The sequence below is a fragment of the Rissa tridactyla genome, chromosome 5 (genome assembly GCF_028500815.1).
Source record: "Rissa tridactyla isolate bRisTri1 chromosome 5, bRisTri1.patW.cur.20221130, whole genome shotgun sequence".
In the NCBI taxonomy this organism is placed as follows: domain Eukaryota; kingdom Metazoa; phylum Chordata; class Aves; order Charadriiformes; family Laridae; genus Rissa; species Rissa tridactyla.
Window position 1 is genome coordinate 8,559,226 of NC_071470.1, and position 27,870 is coordinate 8,587,095.

General features: G+C 36.6%; 1 protein-coding gene across 4 annotated transcripts; it reads left to right on the top strand.

Moving 5' to 3' along the window:
• Positions 1–27,804, top strand: FGL1 (fibrinogen like 1). 4 transcript variants are annotated; one of them, XM_054204048.1, is made up of 9 exons: positions 1–36; positions 4,811–4,899; positions 8,036–8,111; positions 13,681–13,861; positions 16,329–16,488; positions 18,654–18,751; positions 19,673–19,761; positions 20,341–20,528; positions 24,495–27,804. In XM_054204048.1, exons 3-9 carry the CDS (start codon positions 8,046–8,048, stop codon positions 24,652–24,654), a joined length of 942 nt encoding a protein of 313 aa, XP_054060023.1. In that variant the 5' UTR covers positions 1–36; positions 4,811–4,899; positions 8,036–8,045; the 3' UTR covers positions 24,655–27,804. The 4 variants fall into 4 exon arrangements, with proteins under 4 accessions (XP_054060023.1, XP_054060021.1, XP_054060022.1 ...); XM_054204046.1 differs by lacking the exon at positions 1–36 and adding an exon at positions 3,010–3,136; XM_054204047.1 differs by lacking the exon at positions 1–36 and adding an exon at positions 3,037–3,130.
• The last annotated feature ends 66 nt before the right edge of the window (positions 27,805–27,870 follow it).

Here is a 27,870-nt window from a genome sequence, read left to right on the forward strand (position 1 = left end):
GAGTTAAACAGGCATATCTGCAGATTCCTCAGAAAAGTGAGTAGGAACAAACTTTAATTCATTATTCACTTTCATATTATTTAGATTTATGAAGTCACAACCTAAGTATGTGCTACACTGAACAAACAAAAAGTGAGCAGGAGAAAGAGAAAATTATTACGTAGCTTAGACATACCACCTAAATTTCTCTGTCTGAATTGAATCAAAGGACAAGAATATGAAAGAAATAAGCAACCCAAAAAGTTTGGAACCCAGAATTCTCATGCCTCTCTGCCTACCCCCATTTTTTTTTACCATATTGCCATTAAATAAATAATTTTTAATTTTTTCTTTTCCTTTGTTCTGAGTGTAGAGAATGAAAGACACTGCACAACTATTTGAGAGCTCATGCTAAGAGGAAAATGTTGTAGATACTTAACACGTTTTTCTTTTGTAATTGAAAACTAAAATGTATCCGATAGCAGTCATTCCTGCATATTCATAGAATCATAGAATGGTTTGAGTTGGAAGGGACCTTAAAGATCACCTTGTTCCAACCCCCTGCCCTGGGCAGGGACACCTCCCACTAGACCAGGTTTCTCAAAGCCCCATACAACCTGGCCTCCAGGGATCCACAACTTCTCTGGGCAACCTGGGCCAGTGTCTCACCACCCTCACAGTAAAGAATTTCTTCCTCATACCTAATCAAAATCTCCCCTCTTTCAGTTTAAAACCATTACCCCTCGTCCTATCGCTACAGTCCCTCAGAAAGAGTCCCTCCTTATCTTTCCTATGGGCCCCCTTTAGTTACTGGATGGCCACTAGAAGGTCTCCCTGGAGCCTTCTCTTCCCCAAGCTGAACAACCCCAACTCTCTCAGTCTGTCCTCATAGCAGAGGTGCTCCAGCCCTCTGATCATCTTCGTGGCCTCCTCTGGACTCGCTCCAACAGGTCCATGTATTTCCTGTGCTGAGGGCTCCAGAGCTGAGTGCAGCACTGCAGGTGGGGTCTCACCAGAGCAGAGCAGAGGGGCAGAATCACCTCCCTCGACCTGGCCGCACTGCTTTTGATGTAGCCCAGGATACAATTGGTTTTCTGGGCTGCAAGTGCACATTGTCGGGTCATATTCAGATTTTCATCCACCAAGTCCTTCTCTGCAGGGCTGCTCTCAATCCACTCATCACCCAGCCTGTATCCATGTTTGGGTTTGCCCAAAGCTGTTAAACTTCTGTCAGGTAAAATACCTGAGGAGGTACTCGGCGAAAAGTGCTGATACAATGGGAACAAAGACCACTGATTTCTTGTGCTAGCTATTTCTTTTAAACATCCACAAAAGATGTAGGATGGATTTAATACAACTGACTGGTTTTACCTTGCTTATGGGAAGTAATGAACATGTTGATTTAGCGTACAAGTGAAGAATAGCATTTTATCCTTTTTACATACACATAAGTTGAAAAACTTATAAAAATTAATTCATGATCCTTGCCATATTTTGCTTCACTTCTGTGCAAACTCTCCCAAGGGCAGCAAATCTGAATAAGATTTGTCTGAACAGCCAGGTCTTCACTGCCTGCGTTAAGTTCTATGACATTTGACAGTTTTCAGTATTGGATGTATCCAACAGGTCTAAGAAAGGCCTTTCTCTCTTCCTTTCATGCTTATTTGACTTCCATTCTTATAGTCTTTGGGAGCCTTCTGTTTAGTATGTTTATTCTTGCAAAATCATTCTGGATGGGTAGCCTATAGACTTCTTGAATAACACAAATCTCTGACTTGATGCTGTATACAATTCTTGTTCAGCTGAATCACAGCCATACATTTTAGTCACCTAGTCTTTGTTTAAAGATTTCAAGTGATGAAGAATCTACTTGTAACCCTCAATACGTTGTTTAAATGGTTAATAAATCCAAGTTTAAAATGCCTTGCCTTTTTTCCACTTTCTAAATTCAGAGCCCACCCACTGAGTAACCATCACTTAAGATCTGAGTCACGCTATGAACAGGTATCTCCCTCCTTGCAAAAGTCATTAGTAAGATTCCCAGTAAAAACAACTTACTGAATGATTTTGAAGTTTTGAACGATTCTGAGGGTAGGCTACTCATGAGAAATTCATTGCAATTATTAAATATTTGAAATACAAAGAAATATGAAGTTAATTAGTTGATGTAATGTAATTAGTAAAGAGAAATACTACCAGGTAAACAGATTCCAAATACTACAACAGAAATTAATTATTCAGAGGAAATGTGGAACAAGTCTTAGTCTTCAAAAGGAAGTTGATGGTGTGAATACTTATATTGTGGCACGTAGAACTCCTTTTACTGCTTTTGTTCAATATTTCCTTAAGAGTTTACTTCTTCCGGAAGAATTCCTTTAAGCATACTCATTTATTGGACTTTTTGGGAAGAGTCAAGACAGAAGGAGGGCAAACAATCCAACAAAATTGCATTTTAAAACATTCTTTGATATATTCATCTGGGTCTAAACTTATAAAGAAAGTGATTTTGTCTAATGAAGTCACTGAGATCATGTGCTTCTGAATGCCTTCCAATTTAGCTAAAAAATACTGACTTACATCAAACAAGATTCTTTGTCCTTTTTTTCTTGTTCCCTTTGGGTTTTTACTGTGTTTGTTACTTTTATTTTGTTTAGCAGATTTTTTCCTTTGCTCTTTCAGCTAATCTGTTAGTCGATGTCTTTATATTTTGTCACATCTAACGGGTAACTTCCAGTCTCAGTGATTATGTTTTATTTCTAAATCGGTTGAGTGCTCTCTGTATACCTCTGAAGCCTAAGAGATTTAGGCTCAGATTCAGGAAAGTGCTGGAGTATATAGTTGAATATGATGCTGAGAGCAATTTCCTGGATCAGAGCAGTGAAAGGCGATGGATGATCCTTTGTTATTTTTGGTCTATTTTTGTTTCAGAACTGTTGTGTTAGGCACAGAATTACCGTTTTCTCCATCTTATGTTGCAATTTAGTCTTGATAACTGCAACTTCTCAGTAACATTCCTGCCCAGTGACTCATAGCAGATGTAAGCCTCAACTCTACAGAATTTAATAGCAAAAACAATCGCAGCCTGGGAAGGGCTCTGGAATTTTTTGCATCAGCTTAAGAAGATTTAACAACTTTGAGTTCTGTCCAGAGGGTAAAGGTAAACATTTTAGGTACCTGTGAGGGAAGAAGGATGAATTTGGGGTCATTGGTATAGTTATGGTTTAGAAGTAATATGTTTTTGAAGGCCTTATAACTGGTGCAATGTTGCTAATGATGTGTGAATGTTTTATCAGGATCTAGCTACTTTGCTACGATATCTAGTTAGTTAATAAGCCTCATATTCAAATCTGTAGTTTCTAAATTTATAATAATGTATGGTCGTTTGAACAAGGCTGCTTTTAAAGCGTAAAAATAGATCAAATAATGAATTATTATCCATTTTTCAGATGAGGAAAATGGGGCAATTTTTGTAACACTACCTAAGTAAAACAAAGCAAAATTTGTGCATGAGTTTAATCATTAACATCAGTTTGAATTTTAAGAAAGCAAAGAAAAATCTTTCAAGTAATTATTTGTCCTTTTGGCAGATTCTCGCTTATTTTTATTGTATTTATTAGCAATGCAACTCTTATTGGCGCTGTACAAACAGAAATAGGCATCTGAATTCCATCTAGCTTGCTGTCTCCAGAATTCAAGAACAAGAAAAAAGGCTGACACTTCAAAATTTTTGTAGCACAGAGTTTCTCTAATGTCATTAAATCGATTTAGTAACTTGTTATTGACATACTTGGGAAAACATCAAATTTAAGGGAAATTTGAACATAGGATTGATTGTCTGAGTAGCCTTTAAAGAAGGCCCAGGCACAGAGAATGAAAAAGGTACCTTTCTAGAATTTTTATTCCATAGCTTTGGAGAAATCTCTCTGCACAGCTGTGGAAATGCACATTCCAGATGTAATCTTTGAATAGTAAATGATTAACATCATATGGGGTTCAGGGTGTCACAAGAGTTGTCCTTAAACTTCAATTTTATTAAAACAGAAAGTGGTTCTTTTTTTTTTTTCAGCTAACTATTAAGAGCTTGTGTTTTCAACTTGAAAATATTACACTAAGTTTTTCTCACTCTCTTGTGATGTATCATAATTAATCCACATGTCTATTGTATGAGATTAATATTTTCCTGGAAAGAGATGACCCCACATAAATTTGGGGTTTTTTTGTTTTTGTTAAACCAATACAGGTGTTATAACAAAAGTCTTGTAAGACTCTTAGCACTTATTAACTCCTTGGATTCACTAGCATTAAAGTCACAAAAATATTTGCTAAGTTACACAATTGTTTTCACCTGTGACATGGATTAAGATTTGTAATTTTTTTGCAGTTTTTTGGAATGAATGTTTTTATTTCATTGTGTGTGAAGTTTTAGCAGTGGTTGTATTCTCTCCCTACATTTTTGATTATTTTGCCCTCCATATACATTTCTGGATAATGCGTTTTAAAGAACTATATAACAACCAGGGTAAATATTTAAATGAGTGGAGAAATTAGTTCAAGAAACTGACTTTCACAGCAGCCTTCATAGAGCAAGATTTTATGTTTCCCTTGAACAGAACTTTAGCTTTACATATTACCAAAGAGCATGGATGTACACTTTCAGAGAACTGTTACTAATGCAAACTTTTCTGGAACTTTTTGTAGAAATGTGGAAAACTAAGTAAACAGTTACCCATGTTAATTACAAGACTGAACCTGTTGATTCAGTTAGTGTATGCAAAGCGCTTTGAACATATATGGGGCTTGACCCTATTAACTACTTCCCTTATCACTGTAGGGCTGACCACTCAGTAGATCTCATGTGACTGCACCTGTGGGATGAGATAAACTATGGGAGTTTATACCTGCTGAGAAATTGGCTCAAAGGTACAAGGTGCCGCCCCTTCCATGTCTCTTCCTAGTCTTCTTTCTCCTTTCTTGGGAGGAAAACAGCACAAAGGTTTTGATCCTCCCAACCCTTGTTCCTACTTCAGGTTCACTCTGTGTCTTTTTTCCTGTGTCCTCTTTGTTTCAGTGTCTTCCATGTTTCTGACTGATGGGTCTGCCAAATGTAGCTTTTAGTTGCTCCGTCTTTATACGCCTTGTAATTCTCTTACCATCATAGTGAGCTCACATTGTGAGTGACTACAGGATCAATAATCCATCTTGGGTTTACTGTCCAACTTCCTTTCTTAAAAATGAAACTCCAGGATTAAAATATCTTGATCAATGTATTTAAATTATCACATTTAGAATTTTATTTATGAGACTTTTCCTATATTTTGGTGCGTCTTTTGAGCGTATCTTAGTTCAGTGCTGAAGCTGATACGCACAAAGTTGTCTTCCAAGTGCAGCCCTTATGAAGTTCCCCACAACAGGAACATGTTTCAGAAAGAGGCACCCTTTAAATAGAAAGGTGACTTCATCTGAAGCTGACAAACCAAACCAGCTGCGCACACTCTACACTCCTCAGCTCTTCATTCCTTTTTTACAGCTTGCTCATAGTAGCTCATGTGTGCTGTAAGGGACACAATCTACCCTGATTGTGCCTCTTAGTCGTCTTTTTTTTTTTTTTTTTACTAATATAAATTTCTCTGAACAGTATGTAATTTTTACTTGATAGTCTGTTTTTAAAAAAAATAAGAGTTATATAGTTGTAAAGCTGTGCAACCCTTTTAAGATTGATTGCGGTATTCAGGCATTCACAGTCAGTGAAATCATGATAGAACAGTTTGAATATTAAGACTAATGTGAAGCAGGACAGTGTGCTTTTATAATGAAAATAACACAGAATGAAGCAGAACAGTTAAATATGAATCTTCCGGTGAAAAAAAATATAGTCTCTTCTCTCATAGAAAACATATTTAAGATATGCATGGAGTTGGGACAGCAATTATCAGAGCTAGATCATTTGCAGGTTGTCCAGATAGCTAATGCACTCTTTGGCCACTCCTCTCACAGACAGCATCATTGCAGCAGATGGCAACAGCTGCTTTCAAAACAGTACTGGCTCCAATAGCCATAATTACTACTGTCATAAGGTGAAAGTGCATCTTTTTTCATGGCAGAAACCTCTGAAATCTAAATTAATAACCGAATTCGATGCCAGGCAATGCTTGTAGATTTCCACCCTGCCTCCTTTTTTAAGCCTGAAATTCATAGATTTCACCACTTCAAACAGTAGCAGAACTTCTTGCATTGAACTATGGTAAAGTTTCTAATTCAAATGATATAACATTTATTTGGTTAGCATAAAGAACAAGTTACAATTTACAATTCACAAACTTTATGGCATAGAAATAACTTAGCCTAAGATTTTCAGTTCACACTTTCTGCTCAAGAAATATTTTATAGGTAATTTTTAATGGATCTGTTTGGAATCCTTAGACATCAGCTTAGTATAGTGCTTTACAGCTTAAAGGCAGATGATGTGTATGTCCAAAATGCTTAAAAAAACCCTTCTGAGCTGTCTGTAACATGAGTCAATGGGGACAGAGTACCCTCAACACCTTGTGTCTGCACCAGACCAGTGCAGTGGTGGTGTACCGAGATCTATACAGATATACCTGGGCCTTACAACTCTATGTTTTCAAATATGATGCTTTCAAACCAGCAAAACTCAGAACTAAAAAATAAGAAAAAAATGTTGCTTACTTAAATAAGGTAACTGTAATTATAAAAAAAACATCCTAAGTACTTTATAGGTAGGTGTTGAAAACCTGAAATTTGGCTGGGCTGTAATTTGTACTCTTGCATAAGGTTTTCTGAGAGATTGGTGAAAATAAAGTTGGACTTGTCCATTTTTACAAGAACTTAAAAGCATGCTTCACGTAAGCACCTTGCTTATCTTTGTACAATAAAAAGAACAGTCTGCCAAAATTCCACTGGTGTTTTATATTAATTCCTGTAGAAACATGAGAAGAAATTTCCATGAAGTTGGTGTTTCAATAAGCACATGCTGACATTGAATCATTAATCTCTATTATAGGTCTTATGCTTTGTCTAATCACAAATGTTTTAACATGTAGTTAGCTAATTTAGTTTTATAAGTAGAAAAAGCAGAGTGGACACATATTTTGGTTTAAACAGGCGTTAGCATATGCTAACTGAAAATATTTTCAGTTAAAAAAACAAAAAAGAAACATTCCTCAGTTTCTTGCAGCAGTTTAACTAGTCAATTTAGAATTGGTTCATGTATAATCCATGTAAATATTCTAGTGATTGGAGGCCTTGGTTTCTCATCTGTGAGCTGAAAAGCACACGTGTACCTTACAGAAATGCTGAAGTTATATCAGCAAATGTTCGCTAGGCAGTGAGATACAATGGTGATTGTTTTGGCATATAAAATATTTTTCGTATGAAACAATGGGATTTAAAATGGGTCATACAGTACAAAATATGTGTAGCTATCAGTTGAAAGATGCCATCCTTGACACCGTTAGAATAAATGCTGGTAACTATCAGACACTTTTCCCCAAAATTACCCTATAACAGTAAAATTATCTCTGTCCTCCCCTGGCACACAAAAATTGCACAAATCTTCTTTAGTTCAAGGTCAACTAGCCCAATTCGGATTTTAACTACTTGAATATAACAGGGAGTTTTCTCCCAACTTTAAAGGGCCAATTAGCCCATTTCAGATTTTAATTACTTGAATATAACAGAGAGCTTTCTTCCAACTTTAAAGGGCCAACAAGGAATATTGCCCTGTTTTTCAGAGCATTTAAAAATGCTATTTTGCTTTTGTCTTGTTTCACATTGAAATGCATGGGGTTTGAATCTTAAATATCTGTCCTAATAGATCTGATAGAAAGTGGCCTAAAAGGATAAATTCTGTTTTTACTGGGTTTTGGAGTTGTACTTGATCAGACTATTTTAGACACTTGTAATGAAGCCTAAATATACATTATACTTACAATATGTAAGAAAACAATTCTAGGTTAATAAAATTTTAAATGTTAGGTAAATATTTAGTTTTAATGTTTAAGCTAACTAGTATTTCATTTGTTCCTCTGCTTCACAGCTTCCAAAGAATGAAGATTTTGATAATGATTGATTTTGTCCTTGCAGCTAGCTTGATGGATGTCATTAGCAGCTCTGTAAGTTCTATTAATTAAATTTGCCTATAGAGTTCTAAATATTTCATACCTTGTCCTCCATAGAGCTTACGATGTAGCTCAGCTACATGGGATGGCAGAACCTTTGATGGAAAAGATTAGAATTCAGAACAAAACTGAAAGAGTGGGGAAATAACCTCAAATCATGTTTGGGGAAAAAAGTGGGGTAAAGTTTCTGATAAGGGAAGAGGAAACAAATGCATAAATATACAACAGAAGATAAGCGACTGGGCAATAGCCCTGAAGAAATCAATCCAGTCAGTTTGTTACTGGATCCAACACGAAATAGGAGGCAACAGGACATCTTTGCTAAAAAAGGCAAGAGGCACACTGCACAGAAGGCACACAAGACAGTTACACTGTTGTTCAGGGATAATGCTAACTCAGAATAACATCGTTACTTTTGAGCAGCATACTTACAGAAAGGCAAACCCCAGGAACTCCTCAAGTGGTGGCTGCAGCAGTAGTATTTCTGGTCATTGACACTCGGGATGAAGAATTTTTCTACCCTATTCTACCTTGCCTGCTTGCCATACAGCTTCTTCTCAAATAAGATCCGCAGCTTCATATTCTTACTTGTTCCCATGTTACTATGTTATAATTCACACTCAGAGACAATGATCAAAGCTCCTTCCCTTCTAGCTCCCAGAACCTTTTGCCTCTCCAACAAAAACCCTAACACAATCACACTTACTCCACTGCTTAAAATACATCTAACCTCACCAGTCCTGTACTGCCTGTTTTGGCTGTCCTTCCTAGTTTGATATTCAGGTCCTAACTAGCAGGGACCTGGGAGATTGAATTGTTGATTCATAATTGGTTAGGTGGAAATGGTTGACGAATTTACAACTAGGTGAGCACCATTGTTTGTGGCTTACATTGTCTTGTGTCAGATAAGTAGCTTATTGGTCAGCAAAGTAGCTCTATAGGGGCCAAATAGGAAGCATGGGCCTCTGTAATCACTTCTGCTCAGTGGAGAAAAAGATAACTAATTTTTATAGAAGCCTACTGAGAAGAAGGCATTACAGTGAAACGCATTTGCTTTCTTTTGATTTTTCATTTGGAATATTATGGGCTTTAGCTGACGCTGTGACTAAAAACTGGGAACATTCTGAAATTTTCTCTAAGTTTTCACATTTTAATCTCACTAAAACACTAATCTCAATAGAGATTTTTTGGAGCTCATTTAAAATCTAAAAATATAGGAAATTACACCTCAAGTACAAATTTTGTATTTTTATAGTTTTCATAAAGTATTCTGAGTCTAATTTATAGCATCATTTTTAATGGAATGTCGCTAGCTGCTAAATAATTCACACAATAATGAAATAAAGATTGTGAAGGCACATTAATTGCAGCAGCTGGTGAAATGTAGGACCACATGTCCAAGAGCAGAGCTGTCAGCAGTTGTTAGACAATTGCTTCTCAATGTGTAATACAAACAGTTGCTTCACTGAAACAGACAGAACAGGTTATGTTCAGTCTGGTTTCAACCAGTGGGCGCTACTATCCACTGGAGACAGTACCACTCAAATTCACTTGTTTTTTGAGTATTTCAACATTGTAATAGTTTAACTTCGGTCCACATCTAACAAAAGGAATAGCAATTTATTACAGCTGCTGACTCGTTATAACCCTAAGTTACATTTTGCTTTTATATTACTCTAGCTGTGCACTGACTTAACTCTAATGATTTTAAAAGAGTTATCCCGTGAAAAAGTGTAGCAGTATGGTAAAAGAACAGTCTGGTAACCTGCAGATCTAAAAGCCACATTGATTCACCTGAAGTTACACAGCTAACTTGTGATTGTCCCATAGGAAAAACAGGTGTGGAATTACAAATATGAGAATTCTGTTTTTGCTGACCAGCAAAAAGTGTCATGGGATTTGTGTGGAGTTGGCAGAAAGAGATGTCAATGAGGAGGCTGGAGTCAGGGAGAGAAAGGAAAGTATCAGATATTTTTCATATGTAGGTCACTTTCAAAACTCTATTTCTGCTCAGTCATTTCTTTCTTATGGTGTAGTTATTCAGTACGGCTGGTGAGCTTAAATCCTTTTCATCAGGAAATTGCTATGTGTAATGTAGATATATTACTGTTCACCCCATAATGAGTGTATTGTCTGTAAAGCAGATGAGAATCAGCTCAGTGTTAGGTTTTCATTAATTAATTCACAATTTTTAAGTAAACAAAAAGAAAAGATCACTTTAAAATGCAAAGTTAAGAATAATACTTAGAGACATAGCCTGTTGCAGATTCCTGTTTAATTTGATTTAAAGGAAAGGACCTTTTATGGTGGTATATGAATTATTGTGATACTGAATTTACAGACCAAGCTTTTCTAAGGTATGATAATATTTTTTGAGAAGTTACGTACTTTTGCTATATAATTTAATCACAGTAGGAGAATGGCTTTTAGCAGTATGACTAGGTGAAGTGATGCATTTTCGCTGCACCTGAAAGAAACACAGTTGGCTGCCTGGAGCTGCCTCTCCTCAAACGCACAGACCCATGCTCTCTCCAGAACTTAAAGTAGCTCTTCATGGCCCAGACCTTGCCACGTGTTAAAGAGACTGCCCACCCAAAGTCTTGCCTATGAAACTGCAAGGGCCTGGCAACACGGGCCACCATTTCCAGGATCTCCCAGGTCTTCCCTAAGGTATTTTACAACGTTCTTCAAGGTTGAAAGTACTGAGTTAAGACTGATACAGGCTAACCTTCTCAATAAATAAACACTGCAGTAAAGCTGGTGTGGCATGGTGGCTCCTTTATCACTCTTAACTTAATATGATTAGGATTAATATTTGGTCTGACTGTTAACGTGGGGTTTTTGACAGCTTTACTTCTATAGTTAGCATTAGCTTGTCAGGGTGAGCCTGGAAATATTTTTTTTATTATTATTTTTTCACTCTTTCTCAACCCACCTGTGCAGCTTTCTGGTTCTCCGTAATTTTCTGTGTGCACTCGGGACTAGTCTGAGAATTTGCAGAGACCTGTCAAGGAAGTGTCTTCTGAATTTCCCAATTTAACTCAGCTTTTGTGAAGGGTTTATAAGAAGCTGCAGATGCAAACTGGGACAACCGCCCTGGAAAGACTGCATAATAGTGCATCTTTTCTTTGTAATGTGCAATATGTAACACATAACCAGCGCTTATGGTCAAGTAACATCCCTCTAAGCCACTGTAGCAAGTTTGTCTGTGTATGGGCATATATTTTAAGTATTTTCTTCTCTTGTTTCCTGCTAGAAGAAAAGGACAGTATGCTAGGGATCTGGCATAGCTATCAACAACTGAAAAAGATTTTCAAGGGAGTATTCTTAAATAAGATTGGACTCTAGGGATATTAGGTCATTGGCTGCTTTGCTTATTCTTCTAAAAATGCGCCTGGTAAACAAGCCTCTTACTTTACAGCTCCTCCTTGTGGTCAAGCATCTTAATGGCTTCTCAGGACCTAGCAGCAAGCAGACAGCTGGAGGCTGCAGAAACACCTACTCTCAAAGCAGCCTGGTGTGGGCAGCCCAAGCCCAGACAGGCAGCTCAGCCTCTTCCTGTCGAACAGGTCACTGACCGCCTGCCCAGTTCCGCCACATGTATATTCCCCATTCTTTTATTCCACCATGTATATTAAATTGCAGTTAAGTATGAATTAGTTGAGAAATACTTAAAGTAGAGGCCTACGTTCAGGATTGTTCTGCAAAGTCTGATTACCAAATTTGTCAGAGTGATTGAACATTGCAGGCTAGGAACCATTTTGCTGAACTCATGGACATAGATCCTTTTGTCTTCAAATACTCCCTTGAAATGTTTCTAGTTCATGTATCTATTTATTGAAAGTGAATTGCATCCTCTCTAGTGAAAAAGCAAAGGGGCCCGCCACACTTATTTCTGTCAGAAATAACAGGTCATAGTCATGACACGGATTATATGGAAGGTCCTTGACAGTTGAAGAATTTCCTCTGCTTTTTAACTAGTACCACAAATTAATTATGAAAAAAATCTGCATGTAGTAGAGTCATAAAGTGCAGATTCTAATTAATACCGTTAGTTCAATTCACAAAGTTTATTCTTGGAGTTGTGGTGAATGGTACTGCAAGGAAAGTCAGTCTAACCAGAACTGTGTGTGTGCTGCTTAGGAACTTTTACAATGGTATCAGCTTTTCAGATAGAAGGGGAAAAAAATCACTGCAGCAAGAAAGTGACAAGAAACATTTTGGTGGGAGTGTTCATGGAAAATAGGTGAAGCTTGAACCTGATACGAATGAGAGTATGTGGATGCCACTGGAGGTGCACATCAGTACGCTACTTCAGATCTCTCTATAGTTCAGTGTAACAGGGCAGTGTTCTAAGGTATCAGCTCTTCCATATGGATCGCAACTGTTACAGGTCTACATCCTTAGCGCACGTAAATAATGTTGCCCTATGAATAAGGCTGCCCCAATTTAGAACTACTGCATATTTGATCTTGTATATCAGATTTCCAAAAGGTTGCCCTCTGGTTTTGCCTTTACAGTGCTAGTTGTGCTCTCGTGCAAGCACCATAGCTACTAAACTCATGTTTGCTCATATAAAATTGCAGACACAATGTTAATGATGCAAAACCTCATGTCACATTTGTAAAATGTATCATAAAACCGCAAAGGCTTTTTTCCCCATGTTGAAATCAAATTTGTTTAATATCTATTTGAAACTGTACAGGCTGTTTTAATTCAAGCTCCCTAGATTGGGTTCTGTTCACTTTGCTTATTTTACCGTAGTCATTAATCTAAAAACAAAATTATTTATTGCTCTGCATATATTCAGCATATCAGAATTTGGAAAAGTTATTCCAGATCTCTTGTCACACATCCATATTTGCACCAGGGTGAAATAAGTGCTAGGTATCACCGTATCAGAATCACCACATTTCTCACCCACTCTGCATGACAAAATTAAGTGTACAAGTCACAGCCCAATATTGACTTTAAGTTTTTAACTTTTATTTTTCATGCATATTTGCAATTTCTTAGGGACTATTTATTCTAGCATGGCAAAAATGAGCTTGAAACTTTATCTTGGCAATGTTAAGATTATTATTATAAGAAGTGTGTAATCTAAAAGCATGTGACAAATGCACAATGTGTATCAGTGTGGACTGTGTTTCTTTAAAACTCTGGAATTTTAGAACCTTCACAATGTTAGCAGCGGTCCTCAGTGGATAATAAATGTCTGTACATGGCAGATGATACAGAATAAGCAATCTTTATGATAAGGTCTTTAGTATAGTGTTTTTCCCTAAAGTCCCCTCTGCCTGTCTGGAGTGAAAGCTGGTAGTTATAGTCATTAAAGAGGTCACTTTGCAAAGCAGGTATACATTTGGACCCTCTGTAATATAGAAAATAATTTTTAAATAGAGGTAGCAAGAGGAAGTCAACATAGTGTCTGTGGGAAGCTATGACCAAAATGTTTTATTCAAGTTAAATTTTATTTATGGTTTGTTTGGTTGGTTTTTTGTGTCATTTGTTAAACATGACAAAAATTTGTTTGTTTTACAATAAGATACGTTTTCCTCTCCAGGATCTACAGAAATGTTTTCAAGAGCAGATTCGACTTCAGGGCCAGGTGAGGCTTCTGGAACATCGTGTGAAACAGCAGCAGTTAAAAATTATACAGCTTTTGGAGAAGAAAGAGATTCAGTACAGTGACAGAGGAGATGAAAACAGTGTCATTGACTTGGGAGGAAAAAGACAGTATTCAGGTTAGAAATGAAGCTATTCTTTTCATTTCCATTCATTGTTATGATATTCAGGAGCTTTAGCACAATCGGGCCATTGATTTATTGTTTTAAAAGCTCATAGAAGATTGTTTGTTTGAAACACAGTGTTCAGCTTTAATCTAGGCCTGCTGCCGTAGAGAAAAAATTTTAATGTTATACAGTATAAATCAAATCAGGATTAAAGCTGTTTATGGATTTATTAATAGCACACAATCAAAAAACAATAAATGAACATTAAATTCAGAATAAATACCAGCAATACAACAGATAAAAGCCAATAATAGACATTTACAAAATGTTCATAAACAGTTACAGATTTCTAAACATGCTTCTTTGACTAATCTCAAAAAGTTCTAACCCACAGGGTCAGTTCACATTCATACGTCCACAGGGTCACGTGGGTTACAAGCACACACCAACTCTGTCCCAATCTTAAAGTCCCTGAGACACCCATATTTAAACACACAAACCTGGCATAATGACATCTGCATCTCATTTCAATAGTATTTGGTGTGTTGCACCATTTTGACTGAGTTAGGTTCATCTCAGGACATCACATCTTCTAAAATAACGGGCTTAAGTTGTTTTCGTAATCTCACCAGCATTCTGGTGGTGATCCAGTCCCTCTGCAGTGGAAGAGGGCTGAATGCATTAGCCCGTAGCAGCTGCAGTGAGGTCCAAACTCTTAAAATAACAAAACATCATGCAAACCAACAGCTGGATTGAAAATACAGTTCAGGGGTCTGATTCTTGGATGGTCTTCATTTCTAGTTGTCCAGTGTTAGAGAGTCTAAACTTCCATGATTTTTAATAGCCTTGTTTGAATATACTTGTAGTGTTCATGCTGCTGAAAGAAATCACAACATATAACAAGACATCAAATATAATAAAGCACCATTGAAATGAAATCAAAAGCAGTTTTAAGTCTGATTTTAAATTTTAGCTGTATATTTATGTATTCAGCATCCTGGGATCCTTTTTTTATTATTATGGCTGACTCACTTGTTACTGGAAAACATTATTAAAACCACATTTAGCTGAAAGGTATTTGTCTTTTCTTAGCCTATGCCTCAGTTTATGTTCTTAAAATGTGATTCTAAATAACAGATCTAGGTTGTTCCAGTTTCTGATGATGTTTTCTTAATAATTTTTTCACTTTCCATATAGCTTGGAAAATGTGTTTCCCTGTTGATACTGCATTATTTCATTCAAGCTGCTGTAGGATTTTAATGTCAACAGAGCTGGATAATTTGGGATTAGATAGCGAAGGAGAAATTCCACACTATATATACCTGCTAAAAATTAAAATACGCTTAAGTGTTTTTCTAACCTACTAAGAAAATAATGGAAAAGAAAAACTGTTTTCTATAAGCAAACCAAACATTCCCTAGAAATACAACTTAGCTGTTATTTAAGTCATGTTTTCTATGAGAGTTTATTGAAATCCTGGTATAGCTATTTTTTTGCAGTTTAAAGTGTTTATTTTCTATGTCTAATCTTCACTGACACTTTCACTGAGAAGAAACATAATAGTTCAGAAAGTTCCAAACTGGCCTGGAAGTTCAGCCAACATGTTCATAAATTTTTCAGGGAAAATCTTACAGTTAATCAGCCCTACCTTTGCCAGGAAAAACAGAAATGTTAAAAACTATACGTCTTTTCTGCATGACTGCTTGATGGTAGATTACGTATAAACAAAGAACTCCTTTCATTTCTTAACTCCTAGAGGAAAAAAGATAAGATTATATAATTACATTGCTATTATATTTTCACGAGCTCTGAGTTTTGTCGTTGCTGTAAACGCTGATTAGTCATTAACACCAATGGAGACCAGACTGTAAATGTTACCAAGCCAAAGTGATATCATTTTACACATACATTGCACTTTTTGAGGGTAGTCTTCTATATATTTTTGCATCTCTTTGCTACAAGGGACAAGAGTATCAGGTCCAGCAATTGTTTCCCTTTTCTAACACTGGTGATTCCATACTCTTGTTTTTGGCAGTTCTCCTCTGGACTTTCTGGACATAGAATTACATGTTTGTTTTTAAAGGTTACTGTCTGTTTTATATGCAGAGAAGTTACATGATTGTAACAGGATTCTAATGTGGATCATACCATTGTAAATTAAAAGTGACACCACTTAAACCAGAGGAATTATTTTGCTAGTCAAATAAAAACAAAAATGATAGTATTTTATGGTGGAAAAAAAGATTCTTTTAAAGACATGTCAAAATAATTACAGGTCAATAAAGTTTTAAAGCAACGCAAATACAAGTAAATGTACAAAAGTCATAAAAATGTGTTTGCAGAGGTATTTCCTTTGTTTCAGTCTGGTTCATATGTGACTCTCATATGACCTGACTTGCTTTCGGTTATTGACTTGATTTCTGATTTTGCCAGTAAGTATAGGACTAAAAAAACTGTCCGATGAATGTTTGGTGAACAGATTGTGCAGAAATCTACAATGATGGCCATAAGCAAAGTGGATTTTATAAGATGAAGCCTCTCCGGAGTCCTACCGAATTCCTTGCCTTCTGTGACATGTCTGAAGGGGGTGGTTGGACTGTTTTCCAGAGACGTTCTGACGGCAGCCAGAATTTTGATAGGTAGGTACTAAACTTAATTATTAAAATTGGAAACAAACTGAAGAAACATTAAACCAGATGCAGCTAAGTTAAATCTTAACGGTAGAATTATATTAATAAGTTAGATAAAAGGGAGGAATACTTACTCTGTGGGACAGACTCCAGATGAGATACCACTTCTGGCTCTGTCTCTCTGCTGGGAGACATCTCTTCTCGTCTTTTTCTGACAGCTTTTGCATTTTACATGAGGACAATGCATTAACAATTGTTGGAGCACAAACCCTTAATGACAAGTAAAGGACTACCTTGTCTTTTGCAAATACTAAAAAGCTAAAAAAGTAAAAATGTAAGCAATCTGCTTGAACCGAAATACCACCAGCAAACACGTATGAGTGAAATCCACCACAGAGTAATTTGTAGCTCATGGTAAAATGCCTTCAGGGAAGAAAAGATGGCTGAGAACTTGATTTGTGGACACCTAACCTCCTCGCATTTGCCAAGACTCAGGCATTTTTGGTAAATGTCCAGAAGTGAAATTTTTGGTGCTGTGAGACTTGAATATGAAAACCCACAAATATTTACAGATATTAGAAGGAATAGAATTATTGCTTAGAATTAGAAGGTTTTTAGAACCTCCACTTTGCCCAATTTGCTTTTCACATACCTGTATCCTTCTGTGGATTTGTGTCTTACCTGTGTTTATAATTACTGTAACTAACTTTACAATACCCTTAGGAAATAGGGAAGCGATTCCCAGAGAGGATGAAAAACTGCAGTCCAGCCAAGAAAACTTTGCTATTCTTATTTTATAAAATATGCTCAGACAAGCTACAGAAGCAATCTGTAGCAGTTTACAATTGTTACCACTACACACCACCCATTCTTCTTCCTTGCCAGAGACTACCAGCTATTTAAGTGACAGAGGCTGCTTTCTCTTCCAGCTGCCTGTCCACAACCTAGTACTTTCACCCATTGGTTGAAGTATGGTTGCTTCTCATCAAGGAAATAGATCATATTTTTGTCCCCGGTAGAACATGTCATGAAACTAAAACCACCGAGAATGTGTTTCAAAGCCACTGCAGACAGGGAAAATATGAAATGCTTTCAGTATACACATTAATTCTTGAAACTATGCACCAGTGTCAGTATGAGTTCAAAAATTGTTAGAATCAGTCAATAAGTCAAAGCTGGAAACAGCTAGCTAATACCTCAATTTACAAAATTATATATCCAGCTGCAGGAGTTCCACAGCTTAAGCAAATCACGGCAAATTATAAAAAGCTATTAAAAAATGAATTAAAAAAATTAGTTAAACAATTAAAAAAATAAAGAAACAGTGCTAGTGATACATTTACACATACACTTACACATTAGTTCCCCTGGATTTAACCAGGAAAAATGTTTTCACTTTGGGTAAATTGTGCAGAGATTGGACTGAGCTAATGTGTTTTCTTCTGGTCTTAAAATCTGTTAATCTTAAACCACCTTGAATGTACCCCTTAGCACTACTCTTTGGACTGGGATTCAGTGGCTGGTGTAGTGTGAGATTCAGCCTCGCACATGTGAGAAATAAAAATAATTCTGTGAATATCAACAACATAAATAAGATAATAAAGTCTAAAATATTTGTTTATTAATGTTCTGATATATAATGAACCTACAAAGACTTCAGCAGAGAAGCACCAAGATGATCAAGGGCTGGAGCACTTGGCCTATGAGGGCTTCTTCAGCTTGGAGAAGAGATGGCTTCAGCAGAACCTAATAGTAGCCTGCCTGTACCTACAAGGAGGTGACTAAGCAAACAGAGCAGTTTGAGAGATCATTGAGAAAACAGGCTCTTCACAGTGCTGTCTGGTGGGAGGATGAGAGACAAAGTACATAAGTTGAAACACGAGAGGTTCGTACTATATATAAGGAAAAACTTTTTCACCATGAGAACAGTCAGCAGGTTGCCCAAAGAGGATGTACAGTCTCCGTCCTTGGAGGTTTTCAAGACCTGACTGCACAAGCCCTGAGCAACCAGGTCTGATCTCACAGCTGACCCTGCCTGGAGCAAGACATGGGACTAGACTACCTCCTGAGATTCCTTCCAAGTTGAATTATTCTGTGATCTATGACTGTATGATAAAACAAAACTCCAAGGAAACTTGCTTTTTTGATAAAGTAGTAATTTATACTCTTTTCAGAGTCTGGACAGACTATGAAGAAGGCTTTGGAAATTTTGTTTTGACAAATGGTGAATATTGGCTTGGAAATAAAAATCTTCATTATTTGACTAATCAAGGTAATATTTGTATTTTAACATTAGTCTTTTATTGTTGCTGTTTCTTTGCTCTTTTTTGTTACCCTAGCATAAATCCTGATTTCTGTTGTTAGTCTACATGGACTTCTCCAAGTTTCAGAACAAACCACATTTGAATATATGCTTTCTAACAAAAGGTTAAAAACTGTTGTGCGGCCAATGGCATGCAGGGACCCCCTGCAAAACAGGGAACAGTAGATAGGAGTATACCTTAAAACAATTGTCTCTACCCATTTGACAGCATCACTAAGATGTACCAGTGTACCAATTCGTTCATTCACAGGGCTTTATGTGGCTGCATAGGCCGTGTGAAAGTAAATCTAGGCCTGTCCTGTCGATTAGGCTAGTCTTAGAAAGGTATTTCCATCTTTCTAATAGTCATTCAGTCTAAGATAACTTCTGCTTTGCTGTAGAATACTGCATATACAAAACTTACCCATTGACTTAGTCAGCTAATTCATATGGAAATCAATGCCACCAGGATGTACTCCTAGTTTAACTCTTTTATCTTCAGAGTATAAAAATCTAATTTTCTTGGGTGTCCACTTATTGATTGATTTTCACTATTCTTTCATTATCACCTCAAATTCCTTACTCATATATAAAGCCTATAAGGCCTTCTTTTATATATATTTTTTTTTCGTCTACACTTGAAAATCTGTATTGGAATAATTGTAAAATTTTCCAAGCTGAATCAGGTGAATAAAGACAAAGAATAGCAAGATATGCTTTAATATGCATAAAGAAAGAAGATAAAGCTCCATAAAATATGCTGTGATGATAGAGATAAGATTCATGATAAAAACATAGTTAGCATTTTAATCTTCTGCTGTAATACTCTGTTCTGAAAAGTAGGGAGATAGGCTGGTTTAACCAAAATAATTTGTGTTGTTATTTCTTAAGGGAACTATACTTTAAGAATTGATCTAACTGATTTTGAAGGAGAACGGCGTTTTGCACAATATGAAAGATTCAGAGTTGCAGATGAAGAGGTAATAAAATATTAAATAATGACTAGAGGTTTTAAATGAAAATGTGGATTCTGTAGACAGACAATAAGCATACAGGTTCCCTAATTTTCATAAAGGTTTGTGTAGAACCTTATTATCATTACCTTGTTATAATTCTTGGAACCTTATTGTAATTATTATAATGCTTGGAATTTTAAAATATGTAATAACAGTGGTTTACATTGATACATCAATTTCACACTTTCTGTAAGATATTCGAATCATTTGGTTTAGCAGCCATGGATAACAGCAGTTTTTCTATTTTTGTTGTTATTACATACAATAATAGTACATGATGTTCTGATTTGTTAATACATACTGCAAGCTAACTCTAATATTGTTTTTATTATGTAATTTATACGTAAGGTTATTGACAAATTTTACCACTGGGAAGCATCATTATCTAGTAAACTGTGTTTAAGTGGCATGACATTTCAGAGCATAAAAATAGTAGCAAATGGAACAGATTATTTTCCTCTTTACGGTTTCACTCTCTGACACGCTAAAGATTAAAGACACTGTGGAATTTATTTTTTTTCCTTTCTTCTCATTTTTCATTAGCATTCTTATGAGATGAGCTGTGGTGAATACTCTGGCACAGCTGGTGATTCCCTTACTGGTGGATTTCATCCTGAAGTAAAATGGTGGGCTGATCATCGAGGAATGAAATTCAGTACTAGAGACAGGGATAATGACAACTACGAAGGGAACTGTGCTGAAGAGGAAAAGGCTGGCTGGTGGTTTAACAGGTATTTTGATTTTATATCACTATTGTCAACTATTCTGCTTCATGCATATCCATACAATAATAATATATGGTAGAAGATAAGATTGGCATTGTTTATTATATTTATTATATTATAATAAACAACTTGGCATTGTTTATTATATATCTACCAGAGATCTCAGTGCTGGTAAGACTGAGACTCGCCTTAGAAGGGACAGCACCTACAGCACAGCTCAAGCTGGTCTGTGGTAATGGTATTTGCCACAGGCTTCGGTCATCTTTGCTGTCAGACACTAAGGAGAAGATAATTCTGCCCCTTTAAGGTAACCAGTTTTTACACAAGTAGGTCATGTAGAGTTTGCAGATGTATCCCTGTTGTACTTCATTCTTGCGTTTCTCCTGCATTGCACTAGACCAGATGTGGCAGTACTGCAGAATATCTGACAAGTTAAGCCAGTGCTGGGTTATTAAGCCTCATTTTTTTCACCTCAGTTCACAGTATCTCACTCTTGTTATTCCTTCTATATCAAGACGGGAATGTGTCCACTCGGTTTCTGTCAGTGAGTGTCGCTGGACTGAGAGGAAGATTTTTTTAAACAGTGTTCAGTAAAAGAATTTAAAATTCCTACTTACATACAAAATACCGATTCAAAAAGAAAGGATAAAACTGGTAGCCTTAGCACTGTCTGTGTAGGCAGCTAAGTTCTTTCCCTTAATTAATTAGATAAATACAGCCATGAAGAGAAACTATGCAATCTAGCTGTGTAATTGAGAGGTTTAAAATACGACTCAGGGAAGCATACTTGTCTCTCACTGTGATCTCAGTTCACTTGGCAAGAGCTGCCAGGCTGGATCAACTCCATTGTTTCTCTCTGTTGTGTCATCCTTTGTTTCTGTTTTTTAACTCCTTGTTTTCCAAATTCTGTTTCCATAAGTAGTCTATGACCACCTTAGCTGATATGATGCAGCTATTAACTCAGTGTTTCCCAATTAGTTACTCTTTTTAATACATTTTAATGTATTTGCTGTGGATCAGCAGAACGTTTGAGACATAGGGAAAAAAATCACATGTGGACAAAGTTTTTTTGCAGTTGTCATGAAAACTAAGATATAAGAGGGAAAGGCAACTGTGTTGGAGATCCTTTTCCTATGAAATCAGAACTTTTATGGATTTAGAGGAATATCTAGGCCTCAGGCAGCATAAAACTCTGCTATCATGTCACAGACTTCAGTGAGAGTGAATCACCAATCCCTTTTAGTCAACTGGATATATTTTTTGTCTTTTAAAATTTTTTAATTTTTATTTTTTAATATTGGTTTGGTCTGGACAAAAGAATGACCCCCCTACAGCAAAAGTAGCTGTACGGCAGAACTTGACAGTTATTAATACCTTGTAGTTGGTGCTACATAACTACTAAAGATAGCTGACTCCTACCAGGCTACTTCCTATTATGGCTGTGCAGCTCATGCTCTTAAAGTCTATCTGGATAATGAAAATGAGTTACAAATAGTGTTATTCCACTGCCTTGCTAATGACTTTTATTATGTTAAGCATAACATAAAACTGAATATTGCAAAATACTAGAAAATTTCAGTATCCTTAAATCCTACCCAAAAGAACAGAACTGGCAGAGAAAGGAAATCATTCAGAGCACGTATTTGTCATGGACAGATTAGCAAACATAGAAGGAATTAGTGCTCTTGGCTGGTTTATATAGAAGCTTCCAGCTATGAAGGAATTTTTCATAGCCAGCTCTATGCTATTTGGACTAATGAAATACAGAAAAGCCCAGATATTATGAATACCAGGGGATGTGGCACAAGCAAGGCCACATGGAAGTAGCTCAGATTTAGTTTAAAGCCCTGGTCTTGCTCCAGCACAGCACTTGTTATCCTGGACTTCTGGATACGGCCTCTCTGCATTCTTTTGTAAGCAAAGCTCTAGAAGAGATTTTTCAGCTTGGATGCATATCCATAGAGCTGGGTTCACTTTGGTACTACACCCAGGTCATAAGCTTTCCTGCATCCAGGGTGTCGCGAATGTCAGTAAGTTCATAACCGGTAAAAGAAGAGCTAACAGGTCTAGTTGACCATGAGCTTATTCTCTCCCCAGCACTCCCAGTCCTAGTTACACCATGCATGGATGATCACAGTGGATCTGCCAGGCATCAATTTGGGGCCACAGATCTCACCAACTCAGGCTTCCTGCCTCACCAGTCACCCTGGAGACAGCATAGCTACATCCATGTGGGGCCCTACTGGAGGCAGTAAGTCCACGCAGAATTCAAACAGTTCTTCAGGGAACCAACTCCATCTCTCCACATCTGCCATACAGTTAATATACAATTCAGATGAAATGTCCATGGATAATTGAGAGTGGACTGTACTTTTAAAACTACTGCTGTGCAGGGTTTTTTTGCTTTAAAAATTAGCCTATCAGAAAGAAAGGAGGAACATGGGCTAACTTTCAGGTGTTTATTGACTTGTGAATAATGAATGTTGCTTCAGAATATCATCTCAATAATCACATGCCAGTTGTTTCTTTAGTATGTCCATTTACTTCAGACAGCATCCAGGCTGTTACAGAATACTGTGTATTTTGCTATTAGTGCCTCTCAGCACTAATTAAGAGTTGTTACTGGCTCGTGTTGCTGTAGACAAAATCATGTTTTGCCTGCTTCCATCAAAGGAAGTGAAAGAAGGGGTTCAGTTGATCTAGATACCTCTTCGCAATTATGATTCTTCTAACGAAATCTGTGTTTTGATTCAAAGCAGACAAGAGTGCTGGCTCAATGCAGATTCTGTATGGCTAGAAAGATTGTCAGCTCTGATACAAGTTCATCATTCTCAAAAACAAAGTCACTTTTCATATCTGCAGTTTATAATCTTTCAGCCAACGTATTACCAAAATTGAGCTTAAAAATTGTAAGCAATGAATAAGCATATATATATATATGAGAATTTTCCTATGAGGCTTTTATCACAGTTTTTATTTTAGTTCTCTAAAACTGTTGTTAATGAAGTGTAAGCAAAGCCAAAGAGACTCAGATTTACCAGTAATGATACCCCTAAGGTTCATTTGGACTGTTTTCTGTTTGCATATTTTCTAAAGTCTGCTTTTGAAATGCATCATGGTTTTTGACAGCTAGATATTAACAGCACTTACAACAAAATACTGAATTGGCAGATAAACCAAGCTGATTCATCACAGTGTGCTGTAGAAGAAACAACCATTTTGCTCTCCATATGGTCACATAAGGATCTAAACTTCTTTCTTGTAGAAACTGAATGAGTACCAAGTTGTGCTGGTACGTATTCAAGCCTTCTGAGTTTTGCAAGGGTTGTTTGTTTGTTTGTTTAAACTACTGTATGTAATAAACTAACAGCATTTCTGCTTCAGTGTGTTAAAGAATCAAAAAAAAAAAAAAAAGTAGTAGTACTTTGTATAGTCAAATAAAATGCCAGATCCAGTGGATTGGTATACATATGTCTAATTAGCTGTCAGATTTCATCTATTTGTAAATAGAAGTCCCCAGCTGAGTAGGCAAACTGATGGTGGTATTCAGGTTTTGTCATACGCAACACCATGTGGGCTAACTGCAAAACTTAAGAGGGGCTACTCTGTAACAACAAAAAGCAGAACCCTATCTCTTTCCCGGAGTTTTTCTTGGGGTGTGCCCTACTGCCACACATGACCTGAACAACTCTGGAATAATTCTCCACTGAAACAGATTAGCAGGCAAAACTCGTAGAGCTAGTAACGTCAGAAAACACGGAAAGAACAAAAAGAACTTTTGTTTCAAAGAAGCTAAGAACAACTAATTAAACTGTTATTGTTTAGGCGCACTGAAATCCACAAATGCAAATTTTTGCAGCTGTCAAACTGGGCTGTTATCAACATGGCAAAATTTTTGACGTGCACATAAACTAGAAATGCTTGCGACTTTTCGGCAGGCCTTATTTATGTTTTCCTTTGCTTTTCCACCAGGTGTCACTCTGCCAACTTGAACGGTTTGTACTATAAAGGCCCCTATACTGCACAGACGGACAACGGGATTGTTTGGTACAGTTGGCACGGGTGGTGGTATTCTCTGAAATCCGTTGTCATGAAGGTCAGACCAGCAGACTTTGAACCAAATATTGTTTAAGTATTTTATTAAGACGATTTATCTAGTTAATCTTCTAGCAAATAAATCCAAATCAAAACAGATGGGCAGATTTTTGCTTCTCAGGGCAGATTTTTGCTTCTTATCTATGCAGATATAAATCTGGAATAATTCCTCTGCAACCAGTAGTTTTATGAGATGTAAACGAGAAGACAATCTGGCTTATGAATCTGGAGATACAAATACTAGTGCTAGTATGTGTACAGGATATTTTTAAAAAGGCAGGTGTTCACCTAGGAATAAGGACATCTTTGTCAACATGGAGAATTTTTGGCTTCTGCAGCAACTACAAATCCTTTCACCTTTTAAAAACCAGTATTGTCACTGTGTTGTCTCAAAAATGCAAATGAATTGTACGTATTACAACCAAAAAACTATTTAAATACAAGCATAGGGCTGGTTTACTCAGTGGATGGAACATATGTTCTTTGGAACGATTCAAAGCTTTAGAAGTGAGTTGCCTGTAAATTCCTCTGATTTATTTGCATGTGCTGTGTACATAGCATACATAAAAAGTATAAAGAATGAGGCAGGGAACTGAAGGAGCAGAAGGGATGCCACCAGGCTAGAATCAATTGAATCCAGCATACAGAAGTGGATTGTCTGTTGTTGCTGAAGCATTTCTAGGGCTGGTCACATCATTTCAATCTAACATTCTGACGGTCAGTAATTACGTCTTTCTTCTTCTTGGTAACCATTATGCCTTTCTTTTTTTTGGTAACATTTGGTAACAAAACCTGGGCTTTTATGTATTGACGTTTGGAGTTTACCAAAAGGCTAAATAACAAAAGCTGCAACTAACTTTAATGTGAGCTATGCTTTGAACATAGACTATCATACTGCATGAGTAGATGGACGTGTATGTCATGTGCTTTAGAGGTTCTTAGTGCTTGACTCATAAATCTTTACTTTCTTTATGTATCTGTTCGTCTCCACAAGTCTCCAACTTTGAATGCCCTGCTCAGTCACTTCAATATGGTTCTGCTTCTAAGCCAATTATCTTCTTTTCCTATGTCCTTGCCTTGGCTCTCTTGGCTTTCCCCCTTCTCAAGCTGCAGACGTACAAGAAAAATCATACCAGAGACTCTGCTTACCCCTGGCTTTTGTGCCTAGCACCACAATAGACTCTAATAGCCAGTAATAACAAGAATCACTGATTAGTGCTTGCTGCCATGGAGAAGATAGGAACACTCTCTAGAAAGCTATCTGATGAAATGTAATCCATTTCTGCTGAGCAGATGCAAATGAAGACTTTTAAAAAACATGTGGATCTGAGCCAAACTTGGACGCTTCTATTTCCCCGCTTTCCTAAAATGATTTTGCTTTCGTGGTTGGACTGCCAGTCTCTCTTCCTCTGTCCAAATACAGTTTTTGAACCTGGCAGTTGGTTTCAGTCAAGCTTAACATAATTGAAACAAGCTTTTGGCAATCTGTCAGTCATTTTATAACTACATTGATATGAATACAGGTCAGCTCAATGATAACTCCCTGCATGGCCATTTTTTCTTCCATTTCCATCCTCCAAAACCAAAAGTTTGGCAAGAATCCTTGAAAGAATTGCACAGGGTAAGGAGGAAGGATGTGTAGAATAACTGGGTAAAAAAACCATATGAAACAATCTCACTCAATAAGACATATCAGATTACACCTAAACAAAAAAAAAAAAAAAAAAAGAATTAAGTAGAGAAAACATGGGGTTCAGGTAGCTAAAAAAGAGCCTTATGTAAAAATGGTGCTGATAAAAATCTGCAATATAGAGGTTTTGAGGTCTGTGCTTTTTGTGGTAATAGCAGGTAATCTAGATAATCTAATCTTTTTTATGTTGTATCAATAGATGTGCTGCTAGAGATTTTTAGCCTTTAGCACACCCCTGCACCCCTGCATAAGAGGAGAGATGGATAGCTCTACAGCTGCTTATTTGGAACCTTGTTTAATCAGCTAAACCAAATTAAATTCTGTGTCTGACAGGAAGGCGTACCAGCATATCAGTGTGTATGTATATACGTACAGAGCTATATATATATAAAAATATTCAGCATTCAACATTAAAACAGAACATCCGATATATATTTTTATCCAATTTTATTACAGAACTTAAATGGGTTCCTGTGTAACTCTTTGAGCAAGTCTGTACGTATGGGCCATTAATAATACGATGGAAGTTTTGGAATAGTTTAAAAAGATGTTTTAAGTACAGTATTTCCCATAATGATTTTCAAATTCTTTTGCTACTCTAAGAGGAGAAGGATTTAATTCTTTGCAAAACCATGGATGACATTATGTAGAAATTGTAAAAACACCCTTAGTTTTTCACAGGAAAATGAAAAAATTAGCTCATGTATTTGGAGAGTATCAAGACAGATCATATTCCACATAATTTAAATAAAAGACACGGAGGATTTAAGTACAGCAAAGTTGGATCTCTAGCACACAAAAAAGACTCTTAGCATGTACAGATTGTGCTCATAAAATCTGCAGTAGTTTTTTTGTTCGCCGCAGCATAAATCCATCTTCTTTTCTTATGAGAACGCCAATGAAATCTTTCAGCTGAGTTAGGGTGCTTTTGTCATATTCTGATGTAAAATTTGACTCCCTTTCTCTATTGGATATCATAAAATGAAGGAGGATCAAATCTTTCTTTGTACATCTTACAATGCATTTATGTGTTTATTTGGACTGAATGGTTTTCAGAACAAGGACTTGGATATCCTCGCTGTCTGAAAGCCATCTACCATACTGCTAGCAATACGAAAATACAGTATTTAATTCCCACCATCTTTCTACGGCCTTTCTTTGTGCAATAAATCTTTTTGTCCACATGAAAACATGTGAAAGTGTTGTAATTCAAAATGGTCATATAAGCATTCTCAAACAAACAAACAATTTTCAAAAGGCAAGTTTCAATAGCTACTAGACAAGAGAGTACAGCTTGGAAGAGAATTCTTTTCCCTGCCTGTTTGTATTAATTTATTTCCTCAGCAGGTATAAACATGTTCTAAGGTACTCTTTATTCTTACAACATAGCAGAACAAAGGCCAGTTTATTTGTTCAGGCATTAGAGAGAACAACATAATAACTCCCAAATAGCTGAAAATGAATACATACCATTTGATACAAATCATATAACCCAACAGAGGAAGAATAAGAATCAAGGGAATAACAAGGAAAATGTTTTGTCAGTCATGATTTGATAAAGAA